Here is a 19,065-nt window from a genome sequence, read left to right as displayed (position 1 = left end):
GCATGCAATTAGATATCACAACAAATTCATTCCATAAAAGATGCCCAAGGAAGGCTGCAATAATTGTCCCAGGGCATGATCTGTTGAGTTTGCAAATAAAAAAAGATCTATCCAGTAAAAAGACAATACTGCAACTTCATAAGCAGGCTTCAAGGTGAGAGAAGAAGGGTTAACACACTTGAAGTAGCGAAAACAAACCCACAGAAAGAAACCCACAATGGTAATAATGGACATAGCAGTGTAACCAAAACACAGAAAAGGAGATAAAAAAGGTATGTTACCATTCCAAATTTAACCTAAGCTTGTTCTTTGATGTTAAAACCCCTGAAATCTCTATCCAGCTAACCTAGATGATGCTCTCATTCTACCATTACGACAAAACAAGAGGAACAAAAGCTGACAGTTTTCACTGATGCAGAAGTTCACGGTTACTGGCTGGAAATAAATAAATAAATAACACTCTAGGCATCAAAGATCTGGTTGGGAAAACCAAACATTAGACAAACATTCTTTTAAGTATCCTAGTGGCTCAGTTTGATGCCCAAATGAAGATCATTGCAGCTAAAGGTGAGCTACTCTAAGCATAAATAAGCCTCTAAATTCATCTCCTTCTTCAGGCTCTCTACCTGTACTTAGTCTGAAAGGAAAAAAAAAAAACCAGACATACAAAAGAATATGTGACATATCAAAATAGCAGCATCACACATACTGTGGACAGGCAGAAATGGGAACACTAGAAAGACAACTCCATTCCATACAATTTGGTCTAAGAAAAATAATGACATCCATGTTTTCTAGGATGCTTTTTGGCTCGGCCTTGGTTTGTTTTTTTCAGTCATTTCCCCAAGCACCTAGGTAAGTCATAAAGTAATCTACAGATACCTAGTTAGCAACATATAGCTGGTATTCCTATTATTCTTATATCTGATGCAGAAATTACTTCTTGCCTTGAAAACGGAATCAAGATTACAAAGGAAACCAGCTAATCAAAGCTGGAGGGATCATGAAGGAGCAACCGATACTCATTTATCGGTCAACTCAAAAGACATCTCTGAATAAACATCACTGCTGCTGCTTAAAAGCCTGATCCACTCCAATTGAAAGTCTCTGAGAATAATCAAAAACATATTTTAACAAAACAGCTGAAATTGTTTCATGAACTTCCTATTGCCTATCAAATGCTTTGAGCACCTAAGTGGGGAGAAAAAAAAAGAAACAAACAAAAAGCCTCAGCCTAATAAGAACTACAGAAGTGTCTTCAAAACATGGAGGAGAAAATTAAAGGTTAACAACAGAAGTGCAGCTGTAAGGCTTTATTTATAGTTTTCCCAAGTGCATGATAAAGAATCTGCTTTATTACAGCATCTCACATGAGCTAAGCTGTGATACTGAAGGAGAAAACACCGAGCCTTTATTTAGCTCCTACTGCACAGCATGCAAAATAAACAAAGAAAGAAAGAATCATCAATACCTTATCTGGCCACCACTGCAAGTCTTCTCCTAAGGAAACGGGGCTTTGCACAGGTGTATTCTTCTTGTCCAGGTTTGGTTCCCCTTCCTTACTTGTAGAGCCTCTTTCGTTATCAAATGAGGCTCCATCAAGCCACCTTCGCTCACGCAAACGTAAAACGGACTCACGTTCACGCAACAGCTCAGAGTCTCTCTCTAAGGGAAGAAGGAGAACTGGTATGCAATTGGGTCACACCAGTGGGATAAAAGTAAGCCACTCTCTAGTAAAGACCCTTCAGGATGCAACTAACAGCAGTCAAATCTACTCACAAAGATTAACAATAAACTCCTGACATGCAACATTCAACATATTAACCCTTCCCAAGCACATGTACTTGAGAATCACTAAACACCTGAATAAGCTTCAAATAAAGAGCTTTGACACTTTTGTACACTAGCACAAAATGCTGAAGCATTTTTCACTTACATCAGAAGAGGTCAAAATACATTTAACATTGCAGTCTGAAGTTCTATAGTACAATAAGCAGAGTTTTCTAGCATGGTTTTATCAATGCAGTAACAACCACCAAATAAAAACCTAAGTCTGTAGAGTCTGTTAGTTCTCTTTATGCAAACCACAAAAGAGCATTTATTAGAGAGTTTCATAACAACTTCCCAAAAAACCCCAAACAAACCAACCCCCCAACAAACAACAAGAAAAAAGAGGTTGAAAATGTTAAAGAAAGCAAGCATTAAAAAATAAAAAAGCTATCAGACACATGTTTGCTAATCCAACCCCTTTTGTTTACAGCAATATCCCACAGGACTGTGTTTCAGAAACCAAAATGTATCTGTTTGGAATAGATCAAATGAAAACTTGAAAGAGTCAGGCAAGTTTTTAAAAGGAACCTTTTAGGAAGATGTTCCTTCCCAAAATGCTTCCCCTCCAATTGGCCTACAGACTGCCTAAAGCCAGTACTTTGCAGCTCACTCATGCAGTTAAAGTTTTTAAATCAAGCTAACTTCCCAAGAGTCAACTGTGCATGGAAAATAAGGATTGTAAAATTCTTGGTAACATCTTATATAGAATAACCTTGGGAAAGGGGAAGAAAAACAACAAAAAGGAGGAGGCATTTAGAAGGAGTTATGCCAGATGCTGAATGTTTGTACATGCACTTAATGCATTCAACCTGCTAAGCACTTCATTTATGCTCCCCAAAAATCAAGTGGAATTGCAAGTATGAGAGGACCACATCATTGTCTCATAGGTTCAACAAATTATGCCAAGTCTTGGGGGTTTTGCTGGGTTAGAAAAATGGGGAAGTATCTCTAAGGCAAACGTGACAGCTTGTCTGACAGAGTCCATCCAGCACTGTATTTGTTTCTAGCAAACACCACGCTGACCCCTGACAATTTCCTAACAGGAACCTCTGTGTTCAGCAATTAATAAAAACATGTTAATGCAAGGCAATAAACTGGACTAAACAAACAATCACAGCAGAGGTTGGATTAACAGTTTGGAAATGCTCTATGCATTTGTGCAACAGCTTCAAAAAGAAAGGAATTTGCTGCATGGCCTGTTATAAATCTTTTAAGTGGAATTAAAAACCCAACCAAACAACAATAAAAAAAGCAAAATGCCTTAACACTGCTCAAGGAGTTGTTGTTTTTTCCCCCTCAGCTGTTAACAGTGATCCTTATCCAACTACAAAAATGCTTAGGAAAAAAAATATATTAGAATTTTTTCTCCCTCCTGAGCATCTAAAGTGCCTTGTTCCATAAAGGTAACCTCTGCCATGGAGCAATTAAGGAAATGTGAAGAACAGTGAACAAAGAGCAACTCAAAAGAAAGGGAAAAGAAAGAAAATGTTAAGAATGCTGCATGTCATCAACTACTCATTTTTGAGCTCATTGAAATCTCTGCAATTCAGTTCATGTATTAGTGGGTACTTATGCTACTGTTTATTTCCAACTTGGCATGCAAAAATTTTACACCACCTTGCAACACCAGTGATCAACAATTAGACTTAAAATATACTGCTGGGAAGGTTCTTGCAGAACTTACCTGCTAATATTCAGACTTCATTAATAATTTTGATAACGAGTAGCAGTGTATTTGTCCACTCTACATTTGACAACATAGCACAGTCTACTTTTGCATTACATCAGAGTCTAAACCACCAGTGTGTACTAGCACTAGCTTTTAATTTTTTTTTCCCCCACAGCAAACTACTTATTACAAAGAAAAAAGGTGCAAAATTACCTCTGGATGAGCCTAGCCTGGAAAGTGATGAGCGCCGAAAGGATGGATAACCAAAGTAACTAATATCTTCTGAAAACATAGCATCAGCATCAATAATGACACTTGGGTGAGCAGAATGTATGTCAGCATCCAGAAGAGACATAAGATCCTCTATAAGAGGAGACAAGGGTCTTAAGTGAATAATCAGCTACTTAAAACATCAGCTAGAGAGACCATCAACTAAACAAATATCAAAACAAAAGAAATCCTGGCTAGTAAGTGAATTTCTGCTCTTCAGATTCACCAGTGCAAACTCATGAGCCTCCTAGGCAACCACATTTACAGTCAAGCTTGGCTGTCTAGTGAACAAAACCGGTTTCCCTACAAGAACTGCTCTGTCGCTTAACTAACAGCCTTTCCCCAACAAGGCTTGCCCCAAACACGTGTTGCTGTAACCCAGAAATTCAGACTTTAGCCTGTCCCTGAAAAGAACAAAGCACTAGGGTAAGAGAGGTGCGTATAGAGAGATGTGCACACACGCTCATGCACGGAACACACGGCTCCGGAGAGGAGACAGAATCGGTGGCAAAAGGTGGCCCCCACAGAGCCAGGTCCTTGGTGTTCCTCCGTGGAACATTTCTTCCACAGCATTATGTACTTGTTTACTACAAAGGCTAGCTTGCAGCACTCAGTACAAAGCTTTCAATGGTAGCTACATTAAGAACAACAAGAGTCAGCTGGAAAAAGCACCATTTGGTAATACCACACAGGTAAAAAAATAACACCCAAAACCAAACCTGACCTTAAATCCTGTGACTTCCCCAGCTGCTATGATAGAAAACCTGAGCTACTCTGAAATAGTGTTCATCATTAAAGCATTTTCTTCCTACAGCTACTATCCACACACAAGACACTCCTGTGAACTCATGTAATTTATTGAAGTCAACAACTAAACCTGAACACCATCTTGCTGCTACAGGAAGGACAGTCCTACCTCCCTCCTACATCCCTGTGGCAAGGGCCTCCTTAGTGCAAGGTGGGATTCTAAATTTACAACTAGTGCATTTACCTGAAACAATACTTTCTAGGGTACAGAAGTAAGGTGGGAAGTAGTGCTCAGACTGATTTCATTGGGTAGTCAAAGAGAGCCCCATAGCACCTCACCACATGCAGCAAAGCCAAAGGAGACAGTTCCACCCCTTCCCAAACTATCTAAATAAATAAAACCAGGCTCCCCAGATTAGATTTCAAGTAACCCATACAGGCATACAAACCTCACCACCATGCAAGGGAACGACAGGATAGCTCCTTCTGACAGCAGGACAATCTCATCTGCTCAAACCACTGATAAAGCTAACATGAGGCTACACGCAGAGTCCCTTCAGGAAGCACAGGAGTACACATGATTTCATCACATCCAGCTCTTAGCATCTACCTCTCAATTGCAAGCATGGAAAAAAGGGTGGCTAGAAATCAAGGATTGAAGTTAAATAAAAGCATTCTTAAGAGCAACAAAAGAGAAGGTATGCAGAAGCTAAAAAGGAACCAAAAGCCACACTTAACATTAGGTTTAATTCACTTAACTGTTCCACTTACTGATATTAAAGTAATTAAGAGACCTCCACATCCTTAAATTTCTGCACTATGCCCAGGAAACATAAGCACATAGCAACTACTACCAGCTGTCCCCACGAAACCAGCGCTGTAACTAGTGAGCACTGTGGATTTCACAGCAAGCAGAGCTGCCCTAAATCAGGAAGCCACTCAAGTGCACACCATTGGAGACTCAATGGTTCAGGCAGGACCTTTTAAGAAGTCATCCTCCCCAGACTGCTTGGAAATCCTTGTATAAAACTTTGCATTTGGTGAACAGGCTGTGTCTTACTACAACACTTCAGATGACTCAAGAGTGGCCTTACCTTGCCTGCTACATTATCTATTTTCCACTAGCTTTCTGCAATGACAAAGCTGCAGTACACCTCACCTTACAAGTGTCAGCTTCTAAGTACCAGACTTCAAGGGCTGGAAACACAGCAGTGACTATTTTATCTCTCAATATTCACACATTGCTCCTCTTCCCTCTACCCACACCCACCACAATCATCTCCTCCTAGGTAAGCTTCAGCATCTCTACAGTCTAACAACTTGTTCTTGTTTCCTTCTTCACTTTTTTTTTTTTTGTCACTATTCAGCCAAAAATAGATTAAAGAAAAAGAATATTAAAAATAGCTGATCCCCTCTTAGGAACAGAATTGGCCAGTACAGAAAAAAAGCTTTGTTCCAAATGGATACTATGTTGAGCTCTTTTTAAGGTAAATTAAGGCAGGAATCTGTTTAACAGAAAATACACACTGATTTGTGACACACACCCCCTTCCCACCATGTTAGACATCTTGAGTTTAGCTGTGTTTCCAAACAGGAAAGTAACAATTCAAGCCATCAGGCCTAAGAACCAAAACTTGGAAATCCTGGAAAATTGGGTTCTGGCTAAATGTGCATTAAGATGAGTGAGGATATGAAGCTTTTCCTTACTCTCTCATTTCAGCTTCAATCAGATTTTAATTTTCTCAGAGTGCCTCTCCCTCCTTCCATTTTCTATACCAGCAAATAAAGTTGCTAAAATCAGCAGGGACAAAGAGCTAAATCCACTCCTATCAAACACCACTGGAATTTTTTTAGCACTGTCAAAAGATACTGTAAGGCTACATCCAGTTCAAGAACTCCAAGGAAAAACCATTCTCTATGACTATTTCCCTGCTCTTGCCACCTCTTTAGGCAACAAAGTACCTATGATTCACTAGCAAATATCACTGACAAGTGGAAGGAAGATGATACACAGGGAAGAAAACAAAACAAAACCACATAAATAAAGAAAAACTGCACCCAAAAAAAAGTCTCAGCAGGCACAGAAGCAGCAATTCAAGTACTGAGAATTTTCTTTTCAGTAACTCCATGCATAGCATTACCACTGGCTTCATTAAGTGAAGGCGTTGCCTAGATGGATTCCAATCTCAAGGCAGGCTCACATTAAACCTTTTCCCTTAAGGGGGCAATCAAATTCTCTCCCTTTTTCTCAGCTGCATGTTTTTATGAAGTATTCAAGAATTCAATGCCTTCAGTATTGGCAAAACTGTGACAGTGAAGGGAGAGAAATATGTATTTTGGTTTCCTAGGAAACCAGACTCAAACAGAAACTCCAGAACTCATTTCTTGAGAAGATATATTGCAGAACATTTACCCAGCTTGAAGTTCATCTTTAAAAAAACACAAACAAAGAAAAACCCTCCAAACAACTAAGAAAACCAAACCACACCAACAAAACCACAGAAAAAACACAGAGCTAATTGTCTTCCCCAAAGGCAAGCCACTGAACTGATCCCACACTATGCTCCAGTTCCCACCTCCCCACACTGCAAGACAGTACAGCTGCAAACCAGCCTGGCCCTCTTCTCACCTTTAAATAAAACTAAAAGGGGAAAAAATAAACATTTTAAACAAGCTCATCCCAGATCCAAAATCCAGAGCAGTCTGGATGCTGCCAAACCTGTGCTTCACAAGTCCTACTGGTGTGAACCAAGCATAGCATCCAGAAGTTCCTGAGCAAATGTGCACAGCTGAACTAGGCAACAAAACATTTTGTCTTCTGCAGAATCTCTGTACAGAAGATTAACAGCACATGAAGCCCAGAAGCAGCCCCTCATAAAACTTGCTATGAAAAGCAACCTAAAAAAATTAATCTAGAAGCCTTCAGGTCTTCTCTATGCTAAATGATCTTGCTCCATGTAGTTTTACCTTGATTATTTTCTTTATTTACTCATTCTCTGTCAAATGAGCCCACATTCCTCTAGCATAAAAGAACTAACACTAAAGAAGTCAAAATCAAAGTAATAAGGGTCCAAGAGACAAGGAAGGTAATATGTCCAGAAGACTGAAAGTTCTGCTCTTCACTGAGGACATTTTGAAGAATTCAGAAGGAATTAAGACACAGTTGTGTTACTCTCAAAAACTTCAGATGCCTAACGCTTACAGCACTAGCTGGAATTAGCACAACTGATACATTCATGAAATGGTGCTGTATGAAACAAGAAAGTGTACTTTCCAACCACTGTGAAATTAATACAGGCTTTTTTAACTATTACCTCTTCATTTTAAAAGTCAAAATCCAGTGTGAGCTACCCTTGCTGGTTTTATACAAAGCTTTGCTTTCTTGAGAGGCTTAGAGGAGCAATCCTGAAATTTAAGGGTCACAAAGCACCAGACATGCAGAAGGGATACAGTAAAAATTAGCTGGTGTTTTTAAGCAAAATGCAGCAGCCACCACAGCCCTGAGGCAAATGCAGCCTTGTCATTTGCCTCTTTTTTTTTTTTGGTGCTTAAAAGGAACAAAATGTAAAAGCTTTAAAACACAATTTGACATAATTCAGAGTAAAAGGGGGGAAAAAATAAAGTAAAAGTTCTTTATCTTTCAGAATCATTTATAAACCCCTAAGGATTCACAGCATTTAGCATCTATCACTTCCCTACAGTTTCCTTTTATGAATTTTGATGTTACAGTTCCAAGAGAGCATCCAGGGGCGAGATGACAAGTGAAAGCAAGAAGGGTGCAAAGTTTCTAGAGCAAAAGACCTAAAAACAGATTCTACCTAGTTCTGAAGGGCAAAATGTTGCTGTTCTTCCAGAGAGGTATCTGAAAGTTTCTCTGGCCATCAGGTTTTCCTGAAAACAAGCCTGCAAGGTTATGTGACACAAGGAAGGACTGGTAATTTGTACTATTTAATGTCTCAACAGTACATGACAGCACTGACTAGTGCTCAGCTAGACTTCTCCTACTGTGTGGATCACACTCAGATACCAAATTCATTTCTGTGCAACCAATCTATTTTTTGCACATAAAACTGAAATACATTAAGACAGACAGAGAAGGCATAGCATGTTCTAAAACTGCAAATCACAACTTTGACTTTAAGACATAGTAGGTGTCATTCCCACCTCTTTTCCCACAAGAACTGGGAGAAAGTTAGCCCAGTTTCTCTGTGGGGAAAGAAAAAAGGGGAAAGGTTGAAACACTTTGTAAGAGAAATTAGTCTAAACACTGTAGAAGCTTTAAAATTTGAGCCAAGAACAAAAGTGTTTTCTGGACAGCTAACAAAGATAGTGAAACCCTGCATACTACTGTATTTCAAACACAACAGACTCACAGACTGTAGTGCAGGCACCTTCAGACAGAAGCCACCAGTCACTGGCTGTCAGATAGTCCCTATTAACTGAACCATAAAATCTCAAAGAGGTACTAAGAGAACAGTTAATGCCATAGAAAGCTGGTTAGTATGGTTAAAAGGAACTTCTACTGTAAATAATTAGTAGCAGTGATTTATCTTCTGAAGGCCAGTTCTGAAAGAATGCATTCAGGTACACTTAAGAGTAAGAACTCCTGCTTTGAATACGTGACAAGAGCCAGGAGAATTTCCTACCTCCAATGCTTCTGTCTAATGCTATTAAGCTGATCACTGAAAAAAACAAGACTCAAATGAAAGATTTTTCACCCTTCTCACCTAAGGATTCTTTATTCTACAGCAAAATAAAGCAGCTTGATAGATGCAACTAAAATCAGAAGAGGCAAAATGAAATAGGAAGCCTTTGCTGCAGAACAAAATAATAACCCCCCAAAAAATCCAACAAAACAACTTTGTGTAATCCCATGATTGGTAAGATAAAGATGGAGGAAGCCCATGAACCTTCCTGGTGAACCAGATGAGCAGAAGAAAAAAAAACCAAACCAAACCAAACCAACATTCATCAGAAAACTATCAAAAGGTTATTTTGACACATAGAAAGGAAAGCTAATACGTAGTCAGAGTTTAGATGTGCTCTTTTCATGCAGTGCCCCTAACCCAAACATTAGATTTGGCTGCTATGTTTTCAAGTGTGTTCACTCAGCAAGAAAAGAGAACCTAAATTATTTAGCAAATGCAAAAGAAGACTCAAAGTCTTTTCATAAAACACAATTGTATGGGACAGACAGGATTCTAAAACTAGCTGGATTTGAATTACAGCATTTTATCAGTAGAGGCAGAAAACTACAGCATTTACGAGGGGAATTTGTGATGGAGAATAATTTCTCAGTCCAACTGCAACTGTAAGCTGTTTTGCCCCCATCTTGAGGCATTTTGATTTTAAAAAGCTGCATACCTTCTGCTCTAAAACCAGCTCTACCTTAAGAATATGTTAGTGGTGAAAAACATGCAAGTCACTAGAAAGTTTCAGAATTAGCTTTAATGAGCAAGCCACACAGCAGTCTCAGCATCTCATTGAGCAGCAAAATACAGATGTAAGTAATGCTGATGTTATAAAGCCTGAGAGTCTAAAAGAAACAACTTCCATGCCACCAAGAGACAGGGTCAAACAGTGCCTAACCTAAACCCTCAAGACATCTTGGTGCATCTTTAGACTTTGCTCATATAAGCAAGAGCTGTCTTTGCTGCATACCCTGCACAGCACGCTGTCAGTGCTTAAGTACAGGGAAATAAGAACACATTGGTATTTTCTTATCAAATGTTGCAGGATACAAACCTCCAGGAAGATATGATTCACTTGCTGTGTCATCCCCATCATCTCCATCTTCATCATCACGACTCAACAGATTATTTACAGCAAGGTTTACATCAAGATTTGTTCGCTGGAGTTCCCGAATAATAATGCTTCTGGATTTTCCTTGTAAAACAACTTGTGCCTGTAAGAGCAGAGTAGGCTCCTGGTCATTCTCAGCTCATCAACCACCACTCCTAAGAACAGAATGCTTCATTCTGAAAGAACTGATTTGCCATTGGAATGTGCTGCCCAGGGAGGTGATGGAGTTCCTGTCCCTGGAGATATTCAAGAAAAGCCTGGATGAGGCACTTAGAGCCATGGTCTAGTTGATTGGACAGAGCTGGGTGATAGGTTAGACTGGATGATCTTGAAGGTCTCTTCTAACCTGGTTGATTCTATGATTCTAAGGCTAATAAAACCCCAAAGTCAATCCCTCTACCTACAAGCAAAGACTCAGATGTATTTTTCGCAGTATCTTGCATTAGATAGTCAACTTTCCCTCACTCAGAGGTAGGCTACTGAATTCCAACTTTGGTACTGAATTTGGTACAGAGTCTTAGAATCTACTTCTTGAAATGCTTAATGCTGCAGTTAAGGGATAAGCAAAATCTGGGTCTGAGAATATTATGCATGTTTCTATCAATGTGTTTAAACTTACTGTGTCAATCAACACAGTTTTGCAATCAAATGTTTCAAAACTGCAACTCAATCCCTCTCTTTCTGATGCTTTCTCTTTCCACTGTCCTTCAATGTCACCACCTTCCTGTTTCCTCATCAACCTCTTTCTAAAAGCTTCTCTTCAGCAGTTTCTGCAGCATTTAAATTTTTATTAGCAAAGTGCAAATGCAGGGGGGGGAAACATCTTCCAAAATGTTAAACAGATGCAATGAAGCATTCTGGTCAATCCCACCACCACTCAGACCATGTTGTTATTCCAGACAGACCACCCTCTGCTGAATGCCAGAGAACACGACAGTTCTGGAAGATCACAAACTGCGTGGAGAGGCAAGAAACCAGTATGAAATGTTTTCCTAACATAGGAAAACTGAAGTACCAAATAAAATGGTCTGTTAAGAAGCAAAAAACACAAGCCAGAAAGGGACATTTTAATGGCACTGCGGTGGGTACGCAAAGGTAGAACTCTGGCAGAAGTTCACAGATTTCTGGGACACAGTAGAGTTATAGAGGCCAGCTGTGAAGAGCTTTCCCATTTGTCTGCTTTAGAGTTACCAAAAAATGTCCACCTTTAAAAAAAGAAGGTTCTAAAACAAGTATGCTATTCCATTTGAAAAAGCAAAAGTTCACAGCAAGGGAAGCAGAGTCACAACCAACAAACCACACATGGGAATAGAACAGAGCACACCAGGCTGGAAAAGACCCTTGAGATCATGAGTCCAAACTATTATCAAACACCATCTAATCAACTAAACCATGGCACCAAGCACCCCATCCAGTCTCTTCCTAAACACCTCCAGTGATGGTGACTCCACCACCTCCCTGGGCAGCACATTCCAATGGCCACTCTCTCTTTCTGGGAAGAACTCCTTCCTAACATCCAGCCTAAACCTCCCCTGGTGCAGCCTGAGACTGTGTCCTCTTGTTAGATGACAGAATGGAACTGTCTGGACCAAGGGATAGCAGTCTGGTTTTCTGATTAATGTAAGGCAGCAAGGATGGCAGTAAACATTCTCAAACAAAGCTTGGTGGTGAATAGTGAAGTCAATACCCACTTTCCATCACTCCACAGTTGAAAGACCACTGTCATCTGACCAACCCCTTCCCCTGAAAGTCCCAAATGTAGAGGTTGTTTTGAACCAAGAATTGCAGTGGATTCACTAGTCACATATTTTCAATGTATTATCTTCTTCAAGCATGGAGAAAAACATTGTTTTAACACAGTCTGCTTCATCACAAAATGCAGTTTGTGAGCTTATTCAGGCTTTAGCACATTAGGAAGCAAAAGCAGAGTGAGTCACACTCAACATTCATCAGTTATATTTATAAAAAATTACAGTAGAGATGTCCATGAGGAAAAATTCTTAGCATTTTTAAATGATTAAATATGCCTAATGTCTTCCATTTATAGCTAAAATGGATCACCCCATTCATCAAAGAAGGTGGGGGGAGGGGGAAGTCAATCTGCCCCCTGCTTTATACTCCCCCTTCAGAAAATTTAATTGTATTGCCACATGCTTGACACAGCTCTCAAATATTCAATTTTATCACTACATCCTCCATCTGCTAAGGAACAATGCATGGCATTCCTCATCCAGACTAAACACATACCTTGTCTTAGTGGAAGTTTGGGAAACAAAAATTCTGGAACCCAAAAAAAAAAGTCTCTCCCTACTCACACTACACACTGAGGAATAAAAGCAATTCAGCTACAGAAAGTCAACATTTGTCCTTGGAGAAAACACACTGCTATTACAGCTCATTCCTGCTCACATTCTGTGAGAAGCACTCCAGGGTTCTGGCAACAAGCAGGCTCTAGCCCAGGTACCTGTGAAATGAGTTCCTCTGGAATGACTGATGCTGGAATCACTGGTTGTGGTTGACTCCCCAGCAGTCCAGACCCTCGATCCCGTCCTGTGCGTATAACTCTGGTCTGCCTTCGAGAATCTCGAGCTCCAGCAGATGATCTACCAGAAGATCCTCCTCCACTTCCACCAACTCCTGAACTCCAGCGACTTCTAGAAGATTTAGATCATAATTCTTTTTTATATAGCAGCACACTTTGGGCACAACTTCAAGAAGTAAGGCTTCGATTTTATTATTACTAACTTGCAGACAGTGTCTGAAAAATACTGCAGATGGACTTCACAGACAAACCCTGCGAGAGGCTCCCTCAAAAGGAGGAAGAGCAAGAGCATCAGGCAACTGAGAAAGCTCTGAATTACACAGAAGAATTCCAACTGGAAGCTGCACTCCTTCCTACTCATATAGTTGTGTGGATGTACACAAATACATGCATGCACCAATTCCTGGAGTTTCTGAAAGCAGCATTCTCAGCAGTGTACCACCTAACACTGAGCTGTTAACTTCCTCCTACAAAGCACATACACAGCAGCTTCATGAGCTGGAGACTCTGACAGAAGGTCACTATACTCAGATGGCTCTTCTAAATTCCTGACACTTCTACACTAAGAAATTGCAAACCACTAGATAGCTCCCTGATCCTCAGATGCTCATGGATAGTTTTCAGGAGATGCTCTAGACCCACTCCTATTGGAGAACACACTGAATTGTACAATTTGCAAAGCCGTGCCTCAAGTGACTGAAGAGTTTTGTCATTTCTAGGAGTCAAGGGGGTAGAAAGGCTGTGATGTGTAGAAACAGACAACTCACCACCATTACAACTTTCCACTAATCTTAACACCAGAGAACTGTGTAAACTGCATCTGTTCCGGACCTAAGACTAGATACTCTGTTGTCATGAAAGGCTGAAAGACTCTGTTCTTCTAGCTTAACTAAACTCTTGTACAAATCTACCTTCAATGATAGTGAATATGTTGTTATTGCTGTTCAGTGATCACCTGATCTTCAAAGAAGAAGGAAAAAATAAGTATGTTCTGTGAAACAGAATCTAATGAATTCATGCAGCTCTAAAAGCTAATTAAGAATACTTGTCTTGCATTTTATGGCTTAGGTTGATTACTAACAGCCTTCTCTTTTTTTTTGTTCTTTTTCCTTCCTCCTGACAAGAGCATGCAATCACAGAATAACTCAAGCATCTGCCTAAGACAAGGCTCTCTCACAGAGACATCTACACTTAGAGGATTCTAGCCAAGGACCACACAGACAATGACAAGATGAAAGGTAGTTTAGCAGTAGCTTTAGGAAAAGTCTTGTTTCATGAGTGAGGAAGACAGCTCTGAAGGGAGCTACTGAAAATAGAAAACAAACCAAAACCCAACCCAAAGACAAAAGTGGTATTTTAAAACAAGCCATTAATGTGTTTCTCAAGGTGGAAAGGTTTGAGGGGAGAAGGGGGCTGAGTGGGAGTCAAGTCATTCCTACACAGAATTCTCAATTCAGCTCTCAGCAGGGAAGGTGAGGGTGTAAAGAAAAGGTTACTTACTAGATTTTACTACTCATTACATAAGCATTTTCCATTCTAAGTTATAAACTATCAAGGACTGACACTTGTCAGTTAAAAGCATTTACACTCAAGAGTATTTCAAATATTCCCAGCGTGTCCTAACCTGGTCCTGATAGAAAGAAAAACCAAAATGGCAAACTTATTCCTATTAAAGCTGTCTAAGCCTAGAATAAATATTAACAGGAAGCGGCAATCTTTCTGCTCACCCCCTATTTTTCTACATCTCTGCACTGCTCACTAGCAGTCTACCAATCTTCCCAATCTAGGGATCTTTGAATGTTTCTAAACTCAGTTTATTAAGTATTCCCTTTGTTTAACAGAGCAGTTAGGGAGTCTACTGCTACTCTACTAGTTTTGGTGACGTTCGACTCCTCCTTGAACACACAAAGGAAGTTAGGAACCCTTCAAGGTTGGTCTAAGAACACAGCTTTGAACAATTTTAACCAGTTGTGCTCAGGTGAAAAAAATGATGAGGGAAGAAAATACCCTTTCACACTTCCCCCAACAAGTTTGTAACCATGACAAATAGGAGTTTGCCTTTAACATTCAACACGGGAATTTTTGTTTCAGATGCACAAAGGTTTCCCAAAAGGTTTGAGGAGGGCTAAAAGGGTGGGTTATTTTTCATTCAACTAAACCCCAGACAAGATTAGCTTATTTGGTAGCATAAAAACCACATTGGCTTTTGGCAAAAAGCTGAAGTTCCTCCCCCTTGACAAATCACTCACGTGTGGAAACCAGAGCTTGTAAACGGTCCACCTTACCACAGTTAGTAACCTTAGGAAGGTCTTACAAAAGCACAAAGAGCTCGCTGTGATCATGTAATTAAGACTAATTGACTTTGCTATACAAAGGGACACCCTCAATTTTAAAGCCTCTGATGAAAAAAAGACTCTGTAGAGCACGTTTAGCATACAGCACAATTTTAAAGGTTCTGAGCCACAACCTTTTCCAAATGCTCCCTTCCTACTGCTAGGTACAGGACCCCAACTAACCAAACGCTGCTCATTACTTGGGGCAGAGCAGAGGAAGGCACAATACAGCACAAAAGGTCTGCAAACACAGATAACAGATTCTTCCTGCATAAATGCACTCACTTGATGCTGCCAGCTTATCAGGGCTTACATTGATAATGTCCCTCTAAAACACTGCTTTTCCAAAGCAAGGAACTAGAAAGTGTTCAAGAAAGACAACACAGCCAAAGCCCACTTATTCTTCACACAAATATGAAGGACCCCAGGAACTGAAGGGTCACTTGCATATCTGTTATTTTAACCAAGTCAATGTTTGTTTATTTTTAATATACCCTACCTACACAACTGCTGTAATTACATGTTCCCTTACACATACTGCATACCATTTATATATGTGTATACACATATACTCAAATATGGAACAAACAGATTGCAGCCTCAATCCTATCAAAACTTACCCAAGGGTGTTGCCTGCCAGTCTGCCCAGAGTTTCAGAACCAGACAGAAACCATGGGGAGTCACTAGTCCTGCCTGGCCTGGATGTCCTTCCTGCCCCTGAGCCACTGCTCAACTTTGAACTGAAAGTAAAAGATGGTAAATCAGTCACAAAACAATCCCAAATGGGTTAAGAACAAAACCTGGAATCCCAGGTCTAAATTCTCAGGGACTTAGTCTGGTAACATACCAGCTTAAGCAACACCCTTGGGGAATATTCCAAACTAATCTAACTGTATATTAGGAGATGCACTGCAAAAAGAAAGTGGAAAGCATACCTAGCAGAGCTTACATACATCAGCAATCCATAATAGCACAGTTGCAAATACACATTAAGCTAATTAGTGATTTGGTTTGGCCACTGTGCTAAGTTTTCAGTTAGTTTTCAGGTACAAATTGTCATCACCTGATGTTCTATCTACAAACCTGAGCCTGAGTACGCTCCTTCAATATTGAGAAGAGGTTTGCATTCAAATGTGAACCATTACACACTCCTATTAAGGGGGACTTACCTGGACTGAAGAGGTCTAGAAAGTGAGCCTCTCCTGATGGGACCACTTTAGGAGTGGATTCAATATGAAACTTAACAATTTAACACAGTTTCTTTCGTAAGGATTATTTCTGGGGGGAGTTGTTTCTTGCAGTTAAAGAAACCCTGTCTTACTACTTTTAGATTCACATCTACTACTTTTACCTACACCAGTCTGTCACGTTAGGCTGTTTGGCTGCATCACCATAACCATTATTTGTCTACTCCAAGTGCCCATTCAAAAGGCAGTATAGTTTAAAAATAAACAAACAAAACCAAAAGGCAGTCAAGCTGCTCATCCAGCTCAAAACAATATGAAGAAAAGCAGTTCTTACCCATCATTATTATCAGGTTTACCCAATTCCAATCTGTCTGGTTGAACTGAAAACCCAATCCTGCAGACTCTACCATCCTGCATTTGAAACAAGAAAACAAACAGTGTCCAAAATTGAAATGAAAGACAAGTCATAGGAAAAAAAAATGCAAACCAAACCAAGTCTACAGTTACTGAAGAACATCAATCAAGTTAACCTCAGGCAAAACAATTAACTGTGTTATTTCAAGTTTGTTATATGAGCAGATCAAAATCAATTACCTCAAGAAGAAATGCAGCATGATTTGGTCCCACCACACACTGTTTAATAGTGGCCTGTTCCAATACATTCAAAGGGGGGTGGCTGCAAACAACAAAAAAAATGAGCACATGTAACAGTTTAAAACTTTTTGCATCTGAAAAAAAACCCAAAACACATTGTGATATAAGGGAGGAATAATGTACAGTGATGTAATGTTATCCATACAAAGGCATGCAAGAATGCTTAAGAATGTGCATCAGTTGAAGTAACTGTAAGGTATTTTTGGCCATTAAGCACAGAAAAGGCAAACCAAAAACTTTCAAAGGTGAGAAGAGTTTTAATTAAATTTGATCAGTAATAAACCAAAAGGGGATTATACTTCAAATTAAGCAGTACTAGAAGTACTCAGGAATAGACTTTATCACAGCTGAAAACCTAGCATTTTCTTCCCAATGTAAGAACTGTGTTATCTGAAGCATTTTGTAGCATTAGTAGCATGGAGGCTTTCTAAGACTACCTACAGCACAATCATTTGCTTCTTATTGCTGTTAGAAAAACTACCTCCCTAAGTGATTTACAGCAGCATGTTATATGCCTTACCTGTTTAAATTGTATTTGTTCAGCTTCTCTGACACTTCCCTTAATCTGAAACAGAAAGAAACAGAAGTTGCTTGAAAGAGATCCTCCACAGTAAACAACATCCACTACAGCAGCGTTTTTGCAATGTTATGGGAACAATTTGCCACCACATTTAATGAAGCTTGGTGTAAATACTACTTGGTGCTGACAGTCTGTATAAGAAGTGGATAGTGTTCAGCTTCAAATCAGTGTTGTTTTGTTTTTTAGTTTTAGTACCATTCCATCTACTATCTTGCCACAAAACCCATGCTCTCTTGTATTTCTGTGTACTTTGCAAGCCACTATCAAAAAGCACTACTCCTGCCTCACTACCACCACTTACATCTTGAAACACAAAATAAGCCGATGAAGCAATCAGCATTAACTATAGATATGGTTGTGTAGCTTTGTACAAGCTTGAATACAGCATCCCAGAGCAGGCATGTTCATAGTTTTCTAGGAAATGCAAGTACCTAGCCCAGCAGAGCCAAAAACAAGACAGCAATTTCCCAGGACAGAAAAGACAGGGAAAAGCTGCACAAAAGCCAGTGTCAAAAGGGACAAACAAGGGATTTGAGCAGTCTAAGAAACAAGCCAGAGAAAACTCACTATGTGTAGAGATATGTAAAACACCATCTCTACTAGAAGGGAAAGAATGTTTCCAAAAGTAGATCCATCTCACCTTCAAGAAACATTACCAAGTGGAAGATCAGAACCCAAAACAAGGGCCAGTTTGCAGACCAACCCTGCCTAGAGGGCATGGTGTCCAAAAGTAGAGACTAGCACAGCAATTTCTTAGGTAATTTCTAATCCACTTAGAAAAGATCCTCTCCATGCAGCAAAGATACTCTCATAATAGCATGTAGGCACTTCAGGTAAAACTTGTGCTGCCTTCCTTCCCACTGAAGGCAAGCAATATGGAAAAGCCCCTAAATAGCTCCCAATTCTAGTCAGAATGTTTGCATTATATGAAGATACAAATCCAAGGTAAACCCTGTAAAAGCAATGCAAGCTCTTCCTACTCAAGAAGACTGGAAACAGCCAAAAAATCTCAACTTTGGTACCACACTCATCACAAGCATTCCATAACTCTGCTTCTTAATCAGCAACACCTTTCTGAACCTCTCAAAAAGCCAAGCAAATGAGCACTGCTTTTCCTTTGTCTGAACTCACATCTTTAAATACTTTCTTTTTCCTTGGTTCACTTCAATTTCTACACACAGACTGCTATGGACAGCAGACTTCAGTTACTTGCAAACCCTAAGCAGGGTCCAAAGAGCCAAGCCTGAATGATATCAACAGCATTTAATTCTAAAGCACTTGTCCTGAGGGAAAGAAGAAAAGATATATGTCTGTTTGAGAAACAAGATAATTTATACTGATAGAAATAACTTTCAAGCCCAAGAAGAAAGGAGCCTACTGAAAGCAGGAAGGAAGAGAACGTGCCTAGAATTGCCTTTTGCTATCAAAGCCAAGCTGCTGGTTTCTTAAAT

The 19,065-nt window shown here is 39.7% G+C and overlaps 1 protein-coding gene across 1 annotated transcript in view; it reads right to left on the bottom strand.

Moving 5' to 3' along the window:
* Positions 1 to 19,065, bottom strand: part of UBR5 (ubiquitin protein ligase E3 component n-recognin 5) — an 85,246-nt gene that overhangs the window by 46,954 nt on the left and 19,227 nt on the right. The window contains exons 2-9 of the mRNA XM_054167524.1: positions 17,555 to 17,599; positions 16,975 to 17,056; positions 16,715 to 16,791; positions 15,814 to 15,933; positions 12,783 to 12,972; positions 10,262 to 10,421; positions 3,713 to 3,862; positions 1,472 to 1,683 (exon numbers count right to left, since the gene is read on the bottom strand). Of these exons, the coding sequence (XP_054023499.1) occupies positions 1,472 to 1,683; positions 3,713 to 3,862; positions 10,262 to 10,421; positions 12,783 to 12,972; positions 15,814 to 15,933; positions 16,715 to 16,791; positions 16,975 to 17,056; positions 17,555 to 17,599 (1,036 nt within the window). The remainder of the gene's footprint in view (positions 1 to 1,471; positions 1,684 to 3,712; positions 3,863 to 10,261; positions 10,422 to 12,782; positions 12,973 to 15,813; positions 15,934 to 16,714; positions 16,792 to 16,974; positions 17,057 to 17,554; positions 17,600 to 19,065) is intronic.

This window comes from Dryobates pubescens, chromosome 14, assembly GCF_014839835.1.
Source record: "Dryobates pubescens isolate bDryPub1 chromosome 14, bDryPub1.pri, whole genome shotgun sequence".
Lineage (NCBI taxonomy): Eukaryota > Metazoa > Chordata > Aves > Piciformes > Picidae > Dryobates > Dryobates pubescens.
This window is presented reverse-complemented; position numbering and strand designations above follow the sequence as displayed.